The 21,968-nt window shown below is 46.5% G+C and overlaps 2 protein-coding genes across 2 annotated transcripts; both read left to right on the top strand.

Annotated features, from left to right (window-relative positions):
* The first annotated feature begins 820 nt into the window (after positions 1–820).
* On the top strand, positions 821–3,887 carry LOC103563241 (extracellular glycoprotein lacritin-like). Its single transcript, XM_008538531.2, has 5 exons — positions 821–981; positions 1,607–1,627; positions 2,686–2,787; positions 3,173–3,274; positions 3,753–3,887. Exons 1-5 carry the CDS (start codon positions 924–926, stop codon positions 3,806–3,808), a joined length of 339 nt encoding a protein of 112 aa, XP_008536753.1. The 5' UTR covers positions 821–923; the 3' UTR covers positions 3,809–3,887.
* A 12,431-nt stretch (positions 3,888–16,318) lies between these two features.
* On the top strand, positions 16,319–21,626 carry LOC139083442 (glycosylation-dependent cell adhesion molecule 1-like). The gene is made up of 5 exons (XM_070619711.1): positions 16,319–16,358; positions 19,462–19,584; positions 20,260–20,308; positions 21,025–21,300; positions 21,545–21,626. The coding sequence occupies exons 1-5, from the start codon at positions 16,319–16,321 to the stop codon at positions 21,624–21,626; spliced, it is 570 nt and encodes a 189-aa protein (XP_070475812.1).
* Positions 21,627–21,968: the final 342 nt, after the last annotated feature.

Here is a 21,968-nt window from a genome sequence, read left to right as displayed (position 1 = left end):
ATATGACAGCATACTGTCCTAGGTATATGATAAAGCCAGAACTAAAAATCCAGGCCTTTTGAATTCCAGTTCAGGAGAGGAAGAAATCCCAAGTCCCAGAGAATTATCTGCTTTTCTGGATTGTTCACACCGTAGATCAGCGCCCCTCTTGAATGAAGAACCAAGTTCCAATTTCAGTGAACGACCATCATCCTTTAACCAGGAGATTCTCTCAGAAACATGGGGGGTCCCATTGATGGGGCCTGAAGTTAGAGGTTGACAGGGACTCACGTGAGGCTGGAGGTGCTCCTCCCAGCAGGTGGATAACTTCAAGACCAGGGGACAATGCCAGATAAGGCACATGTGCCTTCAAAGCCATCCCTTAAGAGAAGAAAGGAGCTGTGAACTCAGTCCCCACATGTTCTGAGTGTGGCCTCCCAGAGAAAGGGATTTGCTTAGTCTGGGGAAACCTTCAAGCCCCTGCACCGAATCCTGTGGAGATCAAGGCCAAGGTGGACACTGTGATCTCCTGAGCCCCCAGTCCTGATGGAGACATGCCAGGACTGAGAGTCCTACCAGTACCTTCAACACACATGCTGCAGAACCTCCCCCCAAAAAAACTTGCTCTGCCTCCATTCTCTGAGATCCCAGAGACGTGACCCAGAGGGCAGGTGGGGTGGGGAAGGAAGGAGGGAGGAAAGGGATGGCTGGGAGCCAATAGGGAAAGGACCTCCCTGCAAGGATATCAGCCAGCCCCAGCTAGCCCTTGTTGACTTAGCAGGTGACACTCTGGGGGACAAAGAGGGGAGGATGCGGAAGCCACACCCCTCCAAGCTTGATTCCCATTGGCCCTTGGTATCTTTAAAAGGGCCTAGCAGTCTCAGCACCAGTACTCGCAGAGCCTCTGAGGATTCTGTGGTTATACCTGCTCCTCATCCAGAAGCATGAGATTCATGGCTCTTCTCTTCCTGGTGGCTCTGGCTGGGGCCCTGGTCTGTGCCCGTGAGTATGGCCCTTCCCCAGCACCCATCAGAGCCCTCACAGTCCAGGGCAGCCTTAGCTCCTGTCTTCATTCTTCTCTTCCTCTCCCAGTGCTGTCCTGGCTCCTCCTGCCTCTGTGAGTGACACTTGCCCCCAGTTCTCCACATGTGGCCTCTTAATCCCACTGGCAGGGGAGCCAAGAAACCCCTGGCCCTGCCTGCTCCCCAGGCTCATCTCCTCCACACCGTCCTTTACCCGCTATGCTTCAGTCACTGGCCTTCTTGCAGGGGGGGGCTTTTGGACCACCGCATATAGCTGGGCAGGTTGCCCCCTGCATAAGGATGCCAGGCAGAGGGTGGTAGGGGCTAAAATCTAGCCCACACTCCACTTGCCAGTTTTCAGAGCAACATTACCCTTCTCTGAGGAGAACCTGCTTCAAAAAACTGCAGGAGGAGTTCTAGTTAAACATCAGAAAGAATGCCCTGGTGGGCCTACTGATGTGGCAGGAGGGCGTGTTCAGCCAGCACGGAAATGCGTCCCCCTGTGTCCACAAATACTCCAGAGAGCTGAGGATTGGGAATGGGAGGGAAGGTGGCTCAGGCAGGTCAGGTTCAGTCCTCACTGTCATCTCTTTCCTCCGTTGCAGAAGATGCCTCTGTGACCCGTGGTGAGTCGTTCTCTCCCTCTGGTCCCTGCCCTGGGGGTGTCAGTGGAGGCTGGGAGAGGAACCCAGCGGGAGGGGATTTAGGTCCTGCTCTTGGTGATAATGGGAAGAGCATGGATTGGGGTGGGACAAGGCTAAGAACAAAATGGGATCACCCAGGCAGGCAAGGTCAGTGGGAAGAACGGGAGAACGGTTGATTGTGAATAAAACGGAGAAAAAGATGAGGCTAAGTGATGAGGGAAATGTCCCACATGTATTAATACCTTCACCCACAAACACCTCCCAGAACTCCCAATTCCTTAGTGAGGTGCTTACTCTCAGGGCTCAGACCTCGTTTTCCAAGCCTATTTTCTGTGCCTCCTTCACGTACCACCCACACCAGCCGTTTGCAATCCCCACACCTGTCCCGCACACGCCTTCCCCTGAGCTCTCTTCCTGCCCCCAGGGCAGCCCCTTTAGAATATCCTTCTTGCCAAAATCCTGCCTTCAAGACCCAGCTTCTCTCTGACACACTCCCTGATTCTCCCACCCCCAGAGCCCCCCACAGCCCTGTCCACCTTCCAAGAGGCGGTGTCTTGGGCCCTTTGGGCTGCTACAACAAACCACCATAGACTGGGTGCTTAGACACCAGAAATTGATTTCTCACAGCTCTGGAGGCTGGAAGTTCACAGTCAGGGTGCAGCATGGTCGGGTTCTGGGGAGGGCCCTCTCCCAGGCTGCAGACTGCCAACTTCTCACTGTGTCCTCACATGGCAGAAAGAGCTCTCTAGGGTCTCTTTCATAAGGGCACTAATCCCATTCACAAGGGCTCCACCCTCATGAGCTGATTACCTCATAGGCCCCACCACGGAGCGGGGGTGGGGGGGGGGCACACAAACATTCAGTCTGTAACAAGCACAGAGTGTGTAGAAATCTTATCTCCCTTAGGAGGGCAGGGTTTATGTCTTATGCTTCTGTACCCTGGCACCCAGCACTTCTTAGGTATCCTGGGGCCTGCCACTCATTCCAAAGGAAAAACAACACTTGACTTTGCTAAAATCAACAAATTGGTGTGTTTGCAGCTGAACCTGGTGCGGGGATCACAGCTCCAGTGGAATCTGCTTCACCCCAAGAGACGGCAGCAGGAGACGGGTTCGCCCCAGGGGAACAACTAAAACCCCTGAGTAAGTCTCATCTCCACACCAGATAACAACCCAGAGAAGTCTCTGGTGGCAGGCCTGCATGATGCCTCCACCCACAGAGACAAGCCCAGCGAGAAGCAGACATATCCACTCACCTGAACACAAAGGCACAAATGGGGGTGCACAGTGCACCCACACACAGAGTTTCTACAACAGTGGATTTTGCTGCCTGCACCCTGCCTGGTTTCTTTCCCAGCACACCCACCTTCCTGCGAGAGAGAAGCTGGGCCCCTCAGCAAAACTTCTCCCCTTCAGGAATTTGTGCAGGAATAATATGGATGGGGGAGGGGGGGACCTGAGCGGGGGAGGGGCTGTTCTCTTTAAATGATGTGGCTTTTCTGCTGATGTGACTCTCCTCCAAAATCAGAAGACTTAGCAGAGAGAAGACTCTTGAAAGCAAGGCGTACCCTTGAAGAAGCAAGAAAAGGAGCGCGGGAAGGAATTGAAGGTGGAAAAAAACTCTTCGAAGGTGAGTGCATCCCAAGGCGAAGGCTTGTGGGGACAGGAATACTCCCCGCCCACCCTCCAGGGGTGGGAGGTGGGTGAGCACACGTCCCCATCTCCACTCCGTGCCTGACACCTGGAACCCCACAGCCTCCCCCACCTTGAAGCTTCCCTCGTGTTGTGTTTTCCCACGTCTCCAATTTCTCATCCACACTCAAACCGCCATGGTTGTCTGATACTAGACTCCCCTGGAGCCTGCCCCCAGCGCCCACTGCAGAGCTCACTTGCTTCTGTTTCTCTTCCTCTCACCCTTGCCCACGTGGGGGAAGAACGCAGGTCCTTCGGCTTCTTGGACTGTAACCTCCATCCCTCTGACTTCTGTGTGAGGCCCGCCAGGGGCTCTGTGAGGTTGGAAGGCAGGAGATGGAGTTGGGGAGGATGGAATGGGGGCAGCTGGTGCCTGCGGCCCTTCAAACCTCATTCTCATCTCAACTTTCTTCTAGGTGGAACTGAACTTTTAAGAAAACTGAGGGACAAATTCATTCCAATTAAGCCCTAAGAACCTGAAAAGAATGGGGTCTCTGGACTTATCGCCTTAAACTTGCTTGCAGCTCAGAACAATTAAACTGAAAGCATCCAACTTGCCGTGCGCTGTGCTCTGTGGGGTGGGCCCTGCAGGAGGGGTAGAAAAGCCCACCTGGAGTGCCGCGAGGCACCGGGTGTCCTGTCCTAGGCCTCGGCCACTTCAGCCTGCCTTGAGGACACAGCCTCTCCCAAGCCCTCTTACTCACACTGAGCCACAGCCACCCGTGCTGAGCCTCCCTCTGCTCCAAGTCCCACTCTACTGCTGGTCTACCTCCTCATTCTTCACACACAGCTCCTAGTGACATTTGAGCATTTCCAAAAATTAAACCAACCTCCAAAGAACTAGGATTTATCATCCCGAAAATAGTCAAAGCCTGAGCCACTGCTAAGCCCCTTTCTTGTACCGTTATTGAAAACACGTCCCTCCTACCTTCCATTCATACCTTTTACACTGGACCAAAGTGAGTGGCAATGGCGAATCAGATCCAGTCAGTCACTACTGAGCCACTGCAGTGAGAGCTGACACTTGACGAAAGAGGCCAATTGAATCCATTATAATTATCCCTGTGATCACCCTGCATCCCTTGCCTCCCTCCACCACAGCCCAGGATGGTGCTTAGCACACAGGCGGGCAGGCGAAAATACTCACGACCATCGAGGAAACGAGAACACCATCAGCCCTTCTGCCACCCTTTCCCGGAGCCAGGCACACGGCACCCCTGCTCTCCTCCATCCCCAGAGTCACTGATTCTAGACCGTCCTTCTCCCACCCCATGCGATTCCCTCCCCTCCTATTCTGAGGAGTGGGGGGCATTCCACCCCCACCCTGTTTTAACTGAATGAAGAAATGCATCTCCCCACTCACTCCTCACACTGCCACCACGCATCCTCTGCTTCAGAGAACACGGTCAAGGAAGCAGTGAGATCTTCCGGAACAGGCCCCTTACCCCACCCCACACCCCCCCCCCCAGCACTGATTATCATCAACACTCGGTAAATGGGGCACTTCACACTTGGATAGACTGTCCCATTTTGTGGGTTGAATTGTGTCCCCCAAAAAAGATCTGCTGAAGTTCTAACCCCTGGCACCTCAGAACATGCCCTTATTTGGAAATTGGATCATTGCAGATGTGACTAGTGAAGGTCATACTGGAGTCGGGTGGGCCCCTAATCCAATATATGTTGTCCTTATAAGAAGAGAGGCATTTGGACACAGAGACACATAGAGGGAAGATGATATGAAGACACACAAGGGTAGATGGCCACGTGACAACAGAGGCAGGGACTGGAGTGATGCATCTATAAGACAAGAAACGCCGAGGATTGCCGGCAAACACCAGAAGCAAGAAGAGGCAAGGGAGGACTCTCCCCTGCAGGTCTCAGAGGGAGCACAGCCCTGCCGACACCTTGATTTTGGACTCCTAGCCTCCAGCACCGGGAGACAACCGATCCAGCTTGTTTCAAGTCATCCAGTTTATGGTACTTTATAACAGCAGCCAAGGCAGCAGGTACACACCCCCAACCCAAATTCATCGTCTCATCAGGCTACTGGCTTATCTTATAACTGGAAGTTCATACCTTTTAACCAACATCACCCATTTCCCCCACCTCCCAGCCCCTGGCAACCACCAATCCACTCTTTGTTTCTGTGAGTTCGGGTTTTTTAGATTCCACGTATAAGTGAGATCATACAGTATTTGTCTTTCTCTGTCTGACTTATTTCACTTAGCATAACGCCCTCAAGTTCTCTTCATGCTGATGTAATGGCAGGATTTCCTTCCTTCAAACGGTTGAATAATCTCCCATTATGTTGATACATATGTCTTACTTTTCACCATATAGATCTTTGACCTCTTCGGTTAAATTTATTCCTAAGTATTTTATTTTCTTGATGCTGTTGTAAATGGGATTGTTTTTCTTAAGTTCTCTTTCTGATAGTTTCTTCTAAAAGAATTTTTAAAAACTAAGTACCCCTTCACACATTTTAAAGCTGGCATCTAGATTTTTTTATTCAAGGATTAAATAATTGCAAAAGATGTATGTTAACATCTGCCGTGTAACCACATGGCTCCCTCCCTCACTTCTTCCAAATCTTTGCTCAAAATGCCACTTCTTCAAAGAAGCCATTCCCGGCCAGCCTGCCTAAAACTGCAACTTCCCCCTATATAGTCACTACTTTATTTTTGTCCTTAACATTTCTTTTCCTTTTTTTCAGCTTTTTTGAGGTATATTTAATATACCAAAAATTGCACATATTTAATGTATATATTTTGGTGAGTTTGGACATACACATACGCCCATGATACCATCACCACAATCAAGGTAACAAACATATCCCCTCATCTCCAAAAGATTTCTTGTGTTCCCTTGCTATGTCTGTGTTAAAAACACTTAGCATCTTAGCTTGGGATCTACCCTTTTGAGTGCACAATATCGTACTGTTAGGTGTAGACCCTATGTTGTACAGCAGATCTCTAGAATTTATTCATCTTGTGGCATTTCTCACTATCTAATATACTATACAATTTACTTACCTGTCTGCTGTCCTCACTAGAATGTAAGCATCAGGAGGGCAGAGGTTTCTGTTCTTGTCACTGATGTTTCCCCAGTGCCTGAAACACAGCAGGCACTCAATAAATATGAGTTGGATATTGAATGAATTCACCACTTCCACCCACCTCTCCATTCCCATCCCGTGAAGTTGACGTCTCCATCCTCTCTATTCTCAGAGCATGAGTTTGGCACATGTGCTACCTCTTCACCTTTAGGCAACTCTTCAGAAGCAGGTCTATGTGGGATCCATCTCAGTATCCCTAATACTTGACGGGTAGTAAATAGATGCTTAACAAGCAGTCCGCGTATTGAGAGAAGGAGATTCATGTAGGCACCGTCCACTCAGGCCCATACCTGCACACAACACTTCTCCTACCCCGCCCACTGACAGCACCCACCCAGGCTCCTGTGATATCTGCCTTCCAGCACCCCAACACATCCCAGGTTCTCCCCCGACAAAGGAGAGAAAACTTCAACCATCTCACACCCAAATCTCAGTGCCTTTGGAGGCACAGTGATCATGACCAAGCCTGATAAAGGGGAACAGCTTCCCCAGATACTGTTTCAGAGAAAATTTCAGCTGGGATGAAATCGCTTTCAACCCCAGAAACAATGGCAGCAGACAAAGGACCTAAGCCCAGAAGAAAAAAGAAGCAGACAGCTCCCCCTTGTGATGCAGGTCTGTCCACTCCAGAAGGTCACTTGGGTTGGGGGGTGGCCAAGGGTTGGTCTCTGGGAAGAAACTGCTCAAGGTACAAGGTACATGCAAACACATCTGTGTCCAGATGGAGAGCCAAGCATAGCTTTCTTCCTCCCCTCCCACCCCAAATTCCATGAAATGACCAAAAAAATTGTTTAATAAAAAATAGGCTTATTTCTGAGTTTGTAGTTGTTTTCCTGCTTTCTGGGGTTATGGAAGTTTGATGTTCAGATATAGATGATATTCTAAATAAACCATATACAAACTAATGGGAAAAAACACTCCATAACACAATTCCAGACATAAGGAGGAAGAGTGAAGATATATCTACCAACTTCTTATCTCCAAAACCAGTTGAATTGATTACAAACAGAAAAATAAATACAGATACATCAATTCCATTTTGGATGAAAATAGCAAGCACTCACAACTCCAAATAACGCTTTCTGTGAAGAATTTCTGCCAAATCCAGTTTCACTGGAACCACACTGGGGGAGGATGCTGACACAGTGTCGCACAATGACAGGTCATGGGCAGAGCTGGTGAAGCACGACTTCCAGAAAGTACACAACATAATCAGAGAAGCAACATCAAGGACACCTTGTTTGTAACCAGATCCACCATACATATAATAATGACTGCCCTGAAAAGAGAACTGAACACCTAGAAAAGAAAAACATAACTGAAGACAAATTTCCTTAAAAATAAAAGAAGACTTGGGTCGGACGGGTGGCATAGCGGTTAACTTCACGGACTCTTCTCCTGCGGCCCAGAGTTCACAGGTTCAGATCCCGGCACGGACATAGCGCCCTTTATCAAGCCATGCTATGGCAGCTGTTCCACATATAAAGTAAAGGAAGATGGGCACAGATAAATTAACTCATGGCCAATCTTCCTCAGCAAAAAGAAGAGGATTGGTGGTGCATGCTAGCTCAGAGCTAATCTTCCTCAAAAAAAAAAAATAGATAAATAAAATTTAAAAAGAAAAGAGAACTTGAATCTGGCTGACAGGAGGCAGAAACTGGAAGTTGTTGTTTAATGAGTATAGAGTTTCAGTTTAGCAAGATGAAAAGTTCTGGAGATTGGTTGCACAACAACATGAACATACTTAGCGCTATTGACCTGTACACTTAAAAATGGTTTAGATGGTAAATTCTATGTCACATGTATTTTACCACAACTAAAAATTAAAATTTAATTTAAAAAGTTGAATTTCTACAGATTGACAGGAAAACTTGATTCAAAAAGACTAGTGCTGAGACTGGCCTAACGGTTGTATGTTCTAGTTGTGAGTGCCTCTGGTTGTGCTATGCAGGACACCGCCTCACCACGGCCTCATGAACAGTGCTAGGTCCTCACCCAGGATCCGAACCAGCAAAACCCTGGATGGCCGAAGCAGAGCGCAGGAATTTAACCACTCAGCCATGGGGTGGCCCCCAAAATTTCTTATCTTCAAAGATAAAGAAAGAACCTTTGGGCATTCAGGCAAAACTATCAACACACCTATTGAGGAAAAAAAAATCCAGGCTGGCTCCAGACTTTGACACCAAAAGACAGTGTAGAGACATTGTAGAGAAAATCTCCTCTGAGAGAAGAAAAGTCCGATCCAGGAATTTTGTACTTAAACTATTTTACCAGGCTAAAGGCAACAGACAAATATTTCCAGCATGCAAGAATTCAGAGAATTTCATTCCTATGAACCCTTTTCAAAACAACTATTAGACGATAAACTTTAGCCAGCCGAGAGATGTATGGAGAAAATGAGGCAAAAGGGTTAGCTGTGAGTGGTAAATCCATTTTAATGCAAGATGAAAGCTAAAATTGCTGTGGGAATTATGGTTACGAAGCAGAAGGTGGATGTTATGCACAACGAGCTGCAACCAAAGATCAGAATGGGGATGGTGGGAAGAGAGAGTGAGAGTAATCTAAGTGGGCTGATAAACAACCTTTACAGTTGGAGTGTCAAAAACTATTTTAACCTGCTAAATCCAGTAATAAAGGTATAAAGGAAATCACTAGAAGAATTAACAACAATACTATAATCCATGAAAATCAGATGGTGAAGCGGAGGGGATAAAGGAGAAAGTGGAAGTACACTATTTTAATCATTGAGAGTAGAGGAAATCAGCCGTAAATAAGAAAGAATTGAGTACATCATTTGAAGTTATGGCTATAAAGATCATCAATAGGACTATAAACAAACTACCAATCTTTTATATTATCAGAAGGAACTACCATAAAGAAGAAACGCAGATCATATAGCAAAACATAAATAACATAAGAATTGTTAAATGGAAGGACAGCATTAAGAGGATAAAACTAGTGCCAAACATACCTTTTCCATGAATAAATAAAAATAGCACAGATTCATTAATAAAAATGAAAGATTCTCAGACTGGATCACAAAGCAAAATTAAACTATAAACAATGGATGAAAAGATCTATCAATAACAAAGTAACTGCTTCATTTTGCCTTTCTTCCACTTTGCCTGCACTCCTGCTTTCCTCTCTGAATAACTCAGTACAAAAGCCAGTAGGTAAAGTAGCCAGGCAGGCATCGGCATGGTGGGGAGTGGGGCTTGCTGGGAGGCTGGAGCAGGGTGTTGGAACTGGAGAGAGAGAGGAAGGTGTTTGCCCCACGGTCCGGGGGTAGGGGGAAGCAGTGTCCTGGCATAAGGTGTCAGAGCCCAAGCAGGGTGAGGAGCGGGTCTGCATGGTGCAGGGTGACTGAGCTGGAATTCTGTGGTGTCAGATTGGAACTGGAAGTAGCGGTGAGAACTCACAGTGTTCAATATATAAACAGATGTAGAAATACACCTAGATGTAAATGTGCATGTATTTATTTATTTGTATGAACACACACACATACACACATATGTACATATATACACACAAACATATATTCCCTAGCTTTGACCACTGGGAGGGCCTGGAAGCAGCAACATCTTAAGAACAATGAGCATACGTAGAGCCTATATCTTCATTTCTAAATACGCACCTTTAAGAGAACGGATCCTTGAGGCCGGCCCCATGGCCGAGTGGTTAAGTTCACGCGCTCCGCTTTGGTGGCCCAGGGTTTCACCGGTTCGGATCCTGGGCGTGGACATGGCACTGCTCATTAGGCCATGTTGAGGCGGTGTCCCACATGCCACAACTAGAGGGACCCACAACTGAAATACAACTATGTACTGGGGGGATTTGGGGAGAAAAAGCAGGAAAAAAAAAAAGACAACAGATCCTTGGAGAAATGGCTGACACCAGAGCTAGATGAGAGAAAGTACGTGATGAGCCTGGAATGCCTGGTTGTGCCAGAAACTAAGAAAGTGCTCAAAGAAGGATGGAGACATGTCAAAAGAATACAGAAGGTAACCAGAAGGCTAGCTTAATACCAATCCTGTCAAGTTGTCTCAGACTAACCAAGCTCAATGGAAAAGAAAAATATTATAAAAGATTATAAAATAACTATAATAAGTAGTGACAGTAATAGAATTATAATTTATTGACTAAATAAGTCATGAGTCCATATCGATATAAATAAATGAATAAATAAATGGGGACGTGAGAAAGGTTTTCCTAACAGTAGAAAAGCAGCTAATGAATGTAGAGGAAATGATTGACATAGAAAATCACTACTTGGCAACCATCACAGGAATAAATAATCCAGCCAAGAAACATCAATGAGTGCTAAAACTCATTGATAAAAGTTTGATGAGGAACAGGACACTTACGTAATCTCAAAATAGCTTCCCACAAAATATTTATTAATTACAAAGAGGAAAAAGAGTAATTCACAGTGGAGAAATCTGGCAGACATCACGTTAATCAATGATCAAAGTTAACATCACAAAAATTGGACAAATCAAAATTATGGACCACCCGATAGAGTGTAATGTGAAGAATACAGTATCACTTCCTGACATTCCTGCCCAAAATGCAGAACCTGAAATCTAATCATGAGGAAAACTCAGATGAACTCAAATTGTGGAGCATTCTATATAACTGACCTGTAATCTTCAAAAGTGGAAATGCCATGAAAATCAAGGAAAGACTGAAGAAATGTCACAACTAAATGCTATAGATAATCTTGGATTGGATACTTTTGCCATAGGGACATTATTGGGGCAACTGACAACATTTAAATGGGGCCTGTGGTTTAGATGGTAATAAGGAATCAAAGGCATATCAAATGTTAATTTCCTGATTTTATGATTGCATTGAGGTTATGATGAGAATGTCCTTGTTTGTAGGAATTATACAAAAATCAATAGAAATTTAAAAAGGTAACTCAGAAAGACTGAAAGTCAAAGGACCAGCAAAAGCAAATTAAGAAAGCAGAATGTTGATCTTAATATCAGATAACATTTCTTTCAGTGCAAACACATTAAATGAGACAAGGAAGAGTATTTATATGAATAAAGTTTGCAATCCACAATAGAAAATTTAACCGACATAAATATTTCTTATAGTAGAGCACCAAAACTTTAGGAAATGCAAGATTAGCAGTTGGAGAAACTCTGACTCACCTGTTTCAGTCCATAAAGGGCAAGTGGAACAGAAAAGCACTTCCATGGGGTATCTTAGCAACTTCAACAGTAAGACAGGCTAACGTAATACTCTTGAAAAGAGAGAATATTCCTTCCTTTCAGAAACTCATCAAAGTGCATCAAAAATTATATGATAACCACAACAACAATAATGGCTAACGCTTTTAGAAAACTTAAAACGTGCCAGGCACTATTCTAAGCACTTTAGAAATTTCCGTTTTTTTCAGTCCTCATAACAAACCTATGATGAAACTTGAGACACAGAGCAGTTAAATAAGGTCATGTAGCTAATACGTGGTAAACCCAGGATTCGAACTGAGGCAGTCTGGCTCCAGACTCTATACCCTCAGCCAATACTTTGGTAAACCCTAAAATGTAGAAATAATGCAAATGGATTTTCTCTGAAGATAGAACAATAAAACTAGAATCTAAAAACAGAACTAGATAATCTCCCTAAAAAAATTCTTACTCATATGGGAATTTATAACCCACAACTGTTGATTTAAAGGGGAAAATAAAGCAAAATTACTGAATATCTAGAAGGTAACAGTAATGAAAATACTGCATGTAGAAATCCTAGATACAAATAAAACAGTGTTCTAGGAAATTTCAAAGCCTTAAATGTTAGCATCAATCCAAAACAGTAAAAATAAATTAATTAAGCAATCAACGAAGAAAATTAAAGAGCAAACTAAATTTAATGAAAGTAGAAAGAAGAAATTAGTAAAAGTAAAATCAGCAGTTAATTAAATGGAAAAGAGAAAATTATAGAACTTGAACTTTAAAAAATCCAAGAGCTGATTATTTAGGGAAAAAATAGATAAACCATTATCTAATTTAACAACAAAAAAAGAGTTGAGGGGAGAGGAGTGAGAGAAACCGGAATAAGACCTGAGAATGGGGACATAACAAAGATAAAAGGCAAATTCAAATAATTAAAAAATTATTTTGCTTCAATCTCTGCAAATAAATTTTTTCAACTTGAGTAAAATGGATTATTTTCTAGAAAAATATCCAAGAAAACCAACCCCAGAAGAGCCAAACTACATATACAGACACATTACTATAAAAGAAATAGAAAATATCCAGAGCTATTACACAAAAGAGCACGAGGCCCGGAAGGCTTCACAGGTAAATTCTACTAGTCCTTTAAGAAACCAAATTCCACTTAAACTGGTCCAGAGCACAGAGAGAGGAGGAAACCTCACAAATACTTAAATGAAGCCCGCAGAACATGGATTGAAAAACCCAAAAGAGTGCCCACGAAAAAAAGAAAGAAAGAAAGAAAATACAGACCAATCTCTCTTCCTTGTAAATATTGAGGCAAAATCCTAAAGACATTAGCAATAGAATCTAGCAGTAAGTGGAGTCCAGGCCAGGAGAAAAGACTCATTCGATACTAGGAAATGTATGAATACAATTATACATACCAGTGATCAATGAAGGAAAAGTCTATAGTTAGATCCCAAAAATTCTGCAAAGGAATTTGACAAAAATTCAACATTCATGCTTTCTAAAGATGATACTAACATTTAAATGACACTGGTAATAAAACCACACTTAAAAGATTTGCCACAAAAAATTCCACTTAGAAAACAATCATGGAAGAAGCATTCAAATAATTCAGTCTAGGAAGAGGTATCAAGAAATATGGAAAATGATAATCATTAAATAATTGTCAAAGGGACTAAGGAAAATTAAAAAGAACATCATAGAACTAAATCTATAGTATCAAAGAACTAAAATTCTAGACAATGTCAATGTCAACATGGTGGGATGTGGGAGAGGAAGACCAAAGGGACATAGCAGCCCCGTGAAGTGCTTGTCTTATCACAGAGAAAAGACAGATCTTGAGCATCTCATTCCTTCTCCCCAACATTTCTGCAATTTTCTCCATGCTTTGCGTGCTGGAGTCGAAGGAGGGCTCAGAGTTGGAGATATGTATTTAGGAGGAGAAAAGAGGTGGGAAAGTGGGTGCTGAATTGGATGTAATATTGAAATTTTAAACTGGACTTGACTATGGGCTGTTCCTGAGATATTATGAAGCGGCCAGAAATGAATGTTCCACAAAGCATTTTTAAGGCAATGATTAAAGGAAAATAAAACCATTTCCTATCTGAACTCTATCGAGTTCAGACTGTTCATTACATGCTGTTGGTTTCCCATGCAAAAGCTATAAGCCCGTTTCTCCTTGCTGATAGCTTGATTTTATTCCCAAATGCCCCGTCCTCGTAGCCACGTGTTCCACGTGTTTCAGGGGAGGCAGACTCAACCAAGGGATGAATCACAATCAGTCAAAGCCAATCAAAGTGGTCTCATTCTCCTTGCCAAAGACAGGTTCAAGCACAGACGTGTGTTGCAATTCTGGCTAACGAGAAAATTTTGCCACAGAGACTTCTGAAAAAGATGTTCCCTTGATCTTAAAAAATGGCACGCAAAGGTCCGTTTTCTGCCTCTGGAGATTGTGAGGATGTGATGTCAGGAGCGGCAGCAGCCAGCTTGCTACCTGAAGAGAGAGAGTCAGAAGGCAGGGCTCTTGGGCAGAGAACAGCAGTGTGGGGATGTGGGAAGAGTCCAAGTCCTTGGTGATGTACTGGAACTGCTGAATTCGCCAAGCCCACCTCCAGTATCTCTCACAAGAGATAATACCTTTCTTGTTGTCTTAGCCAGCTGAATTGGACACTCCGTGCTCACAAGTGAAAGCATGCCACCTGAGGCTGGCCGTGAAAACTGAGTGCTCTGGGTTGCATTCAAAGCCTGTGTCAAAGCCAGTACATCTCCAAACAAGGGCTCCTCTAAACCTTCCTCTCTACCCGATGAGGGAATTAATGGAAGTAGAACTGTCCCTAACATATAGATGTGACCATGATGTGTCAAACTGCTCCCTGTTAGAGTCTCTCCTCACTTAGAGTCCTCACTGTTGGTTCACAAGTCACATGGTTCCTTCCAAATCCAAAATTCCATAATTTTGTGATCCTCAGTTCACCCCAAGAACAACCTCCATCCCTCCCACTGGGCACTCTGCCGTTTTTATTTCACCTCCCAATGTGCAAGTGGGGAGACCAGATCCCCTGCCTCCCCACAGTGTCTAACCTCCCACCATCCTGATTTGTCGTGGCCTCTTCTCACAGCCTGCAGTCCTCACACTGGAATAGAACCCACAGCTCAGAGCTACTGGCAGAAAACATCCCATGTGGATATTGTGTATGTAGTTTGAGAGGTGGTTCGTAAGGGCTATAAGAGGAGAGGGGAAAAGCCAGCCGGGAGCCCCATGGGTGGGCGAGCGGTCATAAGGCATCCTGGTAACTGTAGCTTTCAGTGTAGCCGGCCCATCAGCTCTCCCACCCATGGCGCACAGGCTCCCAATGCAGTGCACAGGGCTACATGTGTGGCACTGAGCAGCCAGCCCACTCGGGCAACATTCTTGAGGACCCATCTCCCAGATGGAGAGGGTTTTCCACAGACTGCCCAGGCAGAGCCACGTCTGGCTCAGACCTTCCTGCAGAGAAAGTGGATATGGCTGGGATGGACTTGTCAGCAGGAGACCCTGAAGACTCAGTCAAGAAGAACCACGAGAGCCTGACTAAGAAGCAGGGCAGAAGCTGTTCGCCCTCCCTGCCTGCTCCAGGGTCCCGTGGAGGGGGAATCTCTGCAATTCACTGTCCCTTGCTGACTTCCCCCTGAACCCCTTCACTGCCCATTCCCAATGTGCACCAGCTCCCTCTGGCTCTGTTACACTCTCAGGTCCCCTGTCAATGGCCTTATTTGCCTCTTGGTTTTGGTAATAGACATCTCTACTGTTCCTGGGGATGAGAGGCAGGCTGGGAAGTGTTTGGAGGCAGAAACATTGATTTCCCAGGATAGTCAACAGATCTGTGGGAAACAGCACAGAATATGTGAAATGGAGCCGCACTGAGGAACCAAGGGCTGATGGGTGCTAAACTGTGGAGTTGACTCTCGTGATGCTTGGGGATAGGAGGGGCATAATGGGAAACATGGGAATCAGAACCAAAGAGGTCTGGGTTCAAATCCCAGCCATGCCAGTTGACATCCACTTCACCTTGCTAAATGTACTTAACCTCTGAGCCTCCGTTTTTCCAGTCTGTCGGAGGCTATCAACACCACCTGCAGATTGTTGTGAGAATTAAATTATCACGTATCTGGCTGAGGGTCAGACCTCACAGAATGTTAGTCTCATTCTCCTCTCCAACCCCCCACGCCCCCAGCCAGCAGCCACCATAGCAATTAACACAGACACACATTCAAAACAACAGACTCTGCCTCTCAAAATTCTTACCAGAAAACAAGTTTGAGCTTTTGCTTAGAAGTCACTCTGTCAGCCTAAGCAAGCGTGATCCTCAACATTTCTGCATCAGAATTGCCTGGGACGCTGGTTTTAAAATGCAGATTCCCGGGCTGCATCCCAGACCTCCTAAATGGAGAGGAAGGGAGGTCCCCAGCTGATTCTGGCGTACACGGAAGTTCAAGACTAACCGGCCTGATGCTGTCATCCTTGAAATGACAGTCTCCAAAGATGTTTCTACCTCTGACCCAAGGGGGTGCCAGACCCTGGAACAGGAATCCTAGGGATCCTCGGAGATCCCTCTGGACCTTTCCTCTCCTTGCTGAAGAGGAGAATGAGGCCCAGAGATGGGGAGTGGCTGGTCATGGGCCACACAGTGAAGTAATGGCAGATGGGAACTTCGATGCAGGTGACCCGATAAAAGGTAATGCTTTTTTTAACAAAACAGGCTTTTTCAAGTTTACAAGACTCACTCAGTTTTCATGAACTGACAGAGAGAAGGAAGGAGGATCAGGAGAGCGTCTCAGCAGGCCTCGTGGAGTGCTATGCAGGGAGCCACCATGACTGGGCTGCGAGCCCCTCAGCTGCTCTGGCGACAGTCACCTTGCCATAACCTCAGGCCCAGGAGCTCCTCTATGCACGAATATTGACCTCTCCCTGTCTCTTTGGCATCTCTCTGCTTCCTCCTCTCCTCTATGTCTAATGTTTTTACATCTTGGTGAGTTTTCCTTCTCTCTGTCTCACATTCAAAATTCACTGAGAGGGATCTCGTTGACATGGTCAGGAGCCATCCAACATGGAGCACAGAAACAGACAGTGTCTCACCTGGGCCTCCTCAGAAGCCACTGATCTTCCTTATGTCCAGCCCGTTGATGGTTGCCTCTGGGTGAGACCCAGACTTCCTCACCAAATAGGAGTGGCCAGAATAACAGGGTCATCTGACCCAAAGCCTGGCACTTGTGTGTAAAGAACCACTGTGACCTCTTTTCTCAGGAGGGAGCTATAGGTGAGGTGCTTGGACATCTCTCCAGTCCATCTTTTCCCTACACTTGAATCCCAGCTGAGCACTGGGATGAGGCTGGGCTCTTGAAGGCACAGATAGCAGAAGGCGGAGGCTGGTCTGGAGCCCTGGGGTACGATTGCCATACTTAGCAAGTAAAATACAGAACTCCCAGTTAAATGTGAATTTCAGATAAACGATAAGCAACTTTTTAGTATAAGCATGCCCAGTGCAATATTTGAGACATATTTATACTAAAAATATTATTCATTGTTTATCTGAAATTCACATTTAACTGAGTGACTTGATTTTATCTGACAACCTTCCCAGGAGGGCAGGGACCAGGTCTGTTTTGTTCAGCGTTGAAGCTCCAGTACCCATATGGTGCCTGGTATATCGTATACACTCAATGCATTCTTCTTGAAATATTCCATTGTCGAAGAAGGCCTCTCAGAGGTCCCTCCCTCCCCACTGAGGGTAAACATATCCCCCAGGGGCCAGCTTTGAACAGGCAAATTGACTTATTCAATTTACTAGACTGGAGCACTTAGCCGGTGTTAAGATCTGTGCTAAATAAATTAGGATACAGAGATAAATAAACTACGGCTCTTCTCCTTAAAATGGCAATTGACCAGTAGGAGCAATAGATCTAAACAGAGAATTACAACAGAGTGTGGTAAATGCTGGAGAATAAGGGACATAAGGCACCGTTGTATTTCCAAAACCAGCAACATGGCAGGCACACAATAAATAGTAGCAGAAGGTAATAACGAGCTGAGGAAGCGAGGTGACTAACTATGGGAGGTGTGATGATGAGAAGGTTGGGTCACTCAAGGGAGGAGGTGACGTCTGATGTGGATTGTGATGTGGGAAACACAGCAGGTAGACAGAGAGGAAAGAGCATTCCTGACAGAGGTACAGCGTGAACACAGGTATAACACTTCGATGAGGAGGGAATAATTCACAGGGGCAAGGCATGAGGTCAGAAGGGTGGAAAGCCTTGAATGCATGGCCAAGGAGCTCAGGCTTTATCCTATGAGTAATGAAAGTCATTAAAGACTTTCAGGTAGAGACGTGGCGTGAACTTCGGGAGATTCCGCCAGCATTAGCATGCAGGATGGACTGTGGTGGAAACAGACTGGAGGCTGGAAGAGCAGTGAGAAACTATTGAAATAGCCTAGGCTGGACATCATGGAGGCCTAAACTTGTAGATTATTAGGGGAATTAGGAAACAAGCATGCAGGCTGAAACCACATCCTGGAGGACTCGCTGTGAATGCCCTAATCTGTCCCTGCCCCGTTCCTAAGTGCCCTGGGCAGTGAGAGAGGAGGCTGAAAAATTATGGAGGAAGGGGAGATGGGAGACAGCCCACGACAAACTTCCTTCACTCCACCAGCTTTCCTAAGGAGAGAGAGGCGCTAGAGGAAGGGGAGGGTGCCTGCCAGCCCCCCACTCTCCCCTCTCACTGCTGGGTTGGCACAGCCCAGAGCTCTCTGTGGTCCAGTGCCTTACCCTCAGTAGGACCCCATGCACCCAGCAAGCCATGCTCCCTGCTGAACACAGAGTTTCAGTCGCAGGGCGCAGCAGCCGTCTGCTTCCTGGAGATGACCCAAAAACAGGTCCCAGAGAGACCATCAAACTTCCAGCCAGAGGAGGGCACAGGACAGCAGCTAGTTCAGTCTCTAAGACCAGGACCAGGCCCAACATGCCAGGCATATCCCCCACAGCCTCTCAGGTGCCCCTTTGGGCATCCCACTGCTCCATCTTGCCCACTTCTAGAGCCACCAGACCCTGGGTGTGCAAGGCACAGAGTTTGGAGTTAGACTAACATAGGTTCAAATCCACCCAGATATTTGACCTTGTGCAAGTCACCTCCCCTCTGTGAACATCAGTTTCTTTGCCTGATAAATAACACAGACCTCACAAACATCGTGAATTAAATAAATACCCATATGAACACAGTCAGGACAGTGCCTGGCATGTGGTTGGAATTCCTGTTACTGCCCCGCTCCTTCAGTCCTCAGCTGACAGGGAGCTTTATCTGTAGGCTAGAGGACAGCCTGGCCCCTCCTTTACTCATTCACCCTACTAACAACTCTGGGCCCTTTCTAGCTGCTGGAAAAACAATGGCAGATAAAACAAATAGAATTGCAGCCAGCATGGAAGTTCCACTCTCCTGGGCGAGCTGGTTATTAATTAAATGATCACACAAATAAAAGTACAATTATACCAACAATGAGTACCACGAAGGAGGGACGCTCACACCCACCTAGTGCTCCAAGGACTTCCAGAGATGGAGCCTGGGGCTGGCACACCTTGGACATGGCCCAGACCAGGGGAATGCTGGGGACCTTACTTTCCTGTTAACTGGTTTCCCAAAATCTCCAGTTCCCAAAAACAAATGAATTCAGAAAAGGGAACTTGGGGGGGAAGCCTGGAATGCTCCCAGAGCCAATCCTGAACCAGGCTCCCCAGAGCCCATCCCTATGCCAAAACAAATAAAGCCCTGGCCAGGCTGCATCCTCAGCAACGCTAAGCAGCCTCCCCAGGGAAGATGGAGCCTGCTACAGCTCCACCACGAAACTCTTCACCATCACGCTGCTGGCTAGCTTAGCCTCGACCTCTCTTGCCATCCTTAATGATGAGTCTGGCTTCTATCACACTCCCCTGTGTCCCCTAGAGGTCATCGAGCTGTCAGCTGGACAGACTTCAGCACTAGGAAGGTCTTTCCTTAATCCTTGTAACATGCTGTGTGGACAGGTAGGTAGATGAAGAACCAAAAGTCCACACCTTATATGAATGACTTACATGGAAGCAGAGCACTAGGGCACATGACCCCGGGAAGCCTGCACCCTAGAAAGCCTGATGCTGGGGCCAGGGGGGCCAAACTGGACCCAAATCAAGGCAGATTATGGGTTAAGAGAGATTCGGGTTCGATTCCAGGCTCTGATGATGTTGGACACCCCAGGCAGAGTCACTACCCTTCTTTGAACCTCCCTGCCTCCCTCTGTGCAATGAGGTAAAGACATACACACACATTCAACAGCTGTTTATTGAGCACCTATTCTGTGCCAGACACATAGTTCTAGGTGCTTGGGACATGTAAACAAAATAGAGACCTCAGTTATCACTGAGATTACATTCTAGAAGGAAGAAACAGACAATAAGCATGTTAAACAAATTAGATAGTGTGTTAGAAGCACTGAGAAAAGCATAGAGCAGGACAAGGGAGACCGAGGATGCTGGGGCAGGAGGGGGTTCCAGAGGAGTGTCTCACAGGCTAAATGTCTTGGGACCTCTGGAGAATTGAACCCTTATTATTCAGAGCCAGAAGATGAAATCCACTTGCAGTCTCAGCCCACAGATGCCTGTAAGTCTCACATCGGCCTCCTTTAGAGTAAGTTGGTGGTAGTCAAAGACTGTCCAGGAAATGATGAATTCTCTAGCTGAGCAAGAAGTGGAGCAAAGACAATCCTTCCTGACGCTGGACCTTAATCCTTCCTGCTGCACTAATTGGCCAAGATCTGAGGGCCAGAATGAACAGCACCTCATGCTGGGTAGTCACTGGAGATGGGAGTGGGTCTACATCTCACACTCAAATGAGTTTCAGCTCACCCTGACATGAGGATGCTGGAGGGGCTCATCCCCACCCCCACAGCCCAAAAGCCATGAACAGTGCAGGATTCTGCTTAGTGCATTATCTGTAAACACGGCTTAATCTCAGGCTAGCTCCCCCAACCTGGGAGAGCCAGGGAAGGCAGACTGAAGCAATACCCAGAATTCAGAGGAAAAGAACCGATATTTCCTGAATATTGCACCAGACAATGGATCAGGTGTTTGCATAGTTCATCTCTTTTAATTGAGAAGGTGAATTTGCTGGAAGTGGACTTCCTATTCAACGGCATTCAGGATGAGGGATGTGCCTGTCAGGTGCTCATAGATTCTGGTATGGGATTCAATCCTGGTCTACACTAACTGGGTGATGACTCCACCCTGATACCCTCCACAAAGTAAGGCGTATGACATATAGGTGGCTGGCTACTTCTTACCATGAGCTCCTCCCTGCACCTCACCCCCTGCTTGATCCCAGCTGCCCAGTTCATCGCCAGCAGCCACCCCAGGAAAGACACTGTGAGGACCTTTCTAAGCAGGCTTCCACCTCCAGGGAAGAGCTGGTTTCTGAAGAGGCCGCTGTGATCAGATGCAGCGGGAGACCAAAGAATCAAGAGCCCGCGCTGCTGCACTCCACACCCCAGGGGGACAGTTTCCGGAATGCTGCCCCTCGGTTAGAAGAGACTACAGAACTTCCTCCCAGGGCTGGCAGGGGCGGGGGGCAGGGGGAAGAGGCTGGGCAGGCATTAAGCAGAAAAAGCAGGGGCTGGACGCGACCTCGGAGGGAAATAGTTGGGGTTAGAAAGAGAAAGGAAGCTACCTGGGAAAGAATAATTCAAGGTAAATGAGATTTGCAGGATCTAGTGACTGCCTGGGCCAGCCCTGTGGAAGGTTGTCAAAGGAGGTGGGGGGAGGGGCAACTAACCTGACCCGGACATTTCTCTCCCGATATTCCCCAGCCAACAGCCCAGAGAGAAAACTGGCCAAGCTTGGCCATAAAATCGGGACAAAACAATGAAAGAAACCATGAATTATCCAAAAAGCCTACTCCCTCGTGCCAGTGAAGTCATGAAGCCCTAATGATGAGGAAGCCTACATCACAGGCTGGGCCACGGCAGGTGCCTACAGCACCCACACTGTGCCCCCCCCCCCAACCACCATCTCTCAGCTGCTCACATTTCTTATTAAAGTGTCTCATCCCAAGCCTGGTTCTGTGGTGGTTTTGTTGGGTCAGAAAGGAAGGCTGGAGACCCCCACGCTGCAAGGATTCATCCTTAAATACCCCGTCCCTTTGATTTTAAATCTCTCCTCCTCCTCAGCTTACAAAGCTGTTCAAGGCTCCACATCCCAAAATATCCTTTGTGACGTCTTGGACCTCCAGGCTGCCCTCACCCTTCCTCGCCCCCCAGGCACTCCTCAGCC

This window comes from Equus przewalskii, chromosome 5, assembly GCF_037783145.1.
Source record: "Equus przewalskii isolate Varuska chromosome 5, EquPr2, whole genome shotgun sequence".
NCBI lineage: Eukaryota > Metazoa > Chordata > Mammalia > Perissodactyla > Equidae > Equus > Equus przewalskii.
This window is presented reverse-complemented; position numbering and strand designations above follow the sequence as displayed.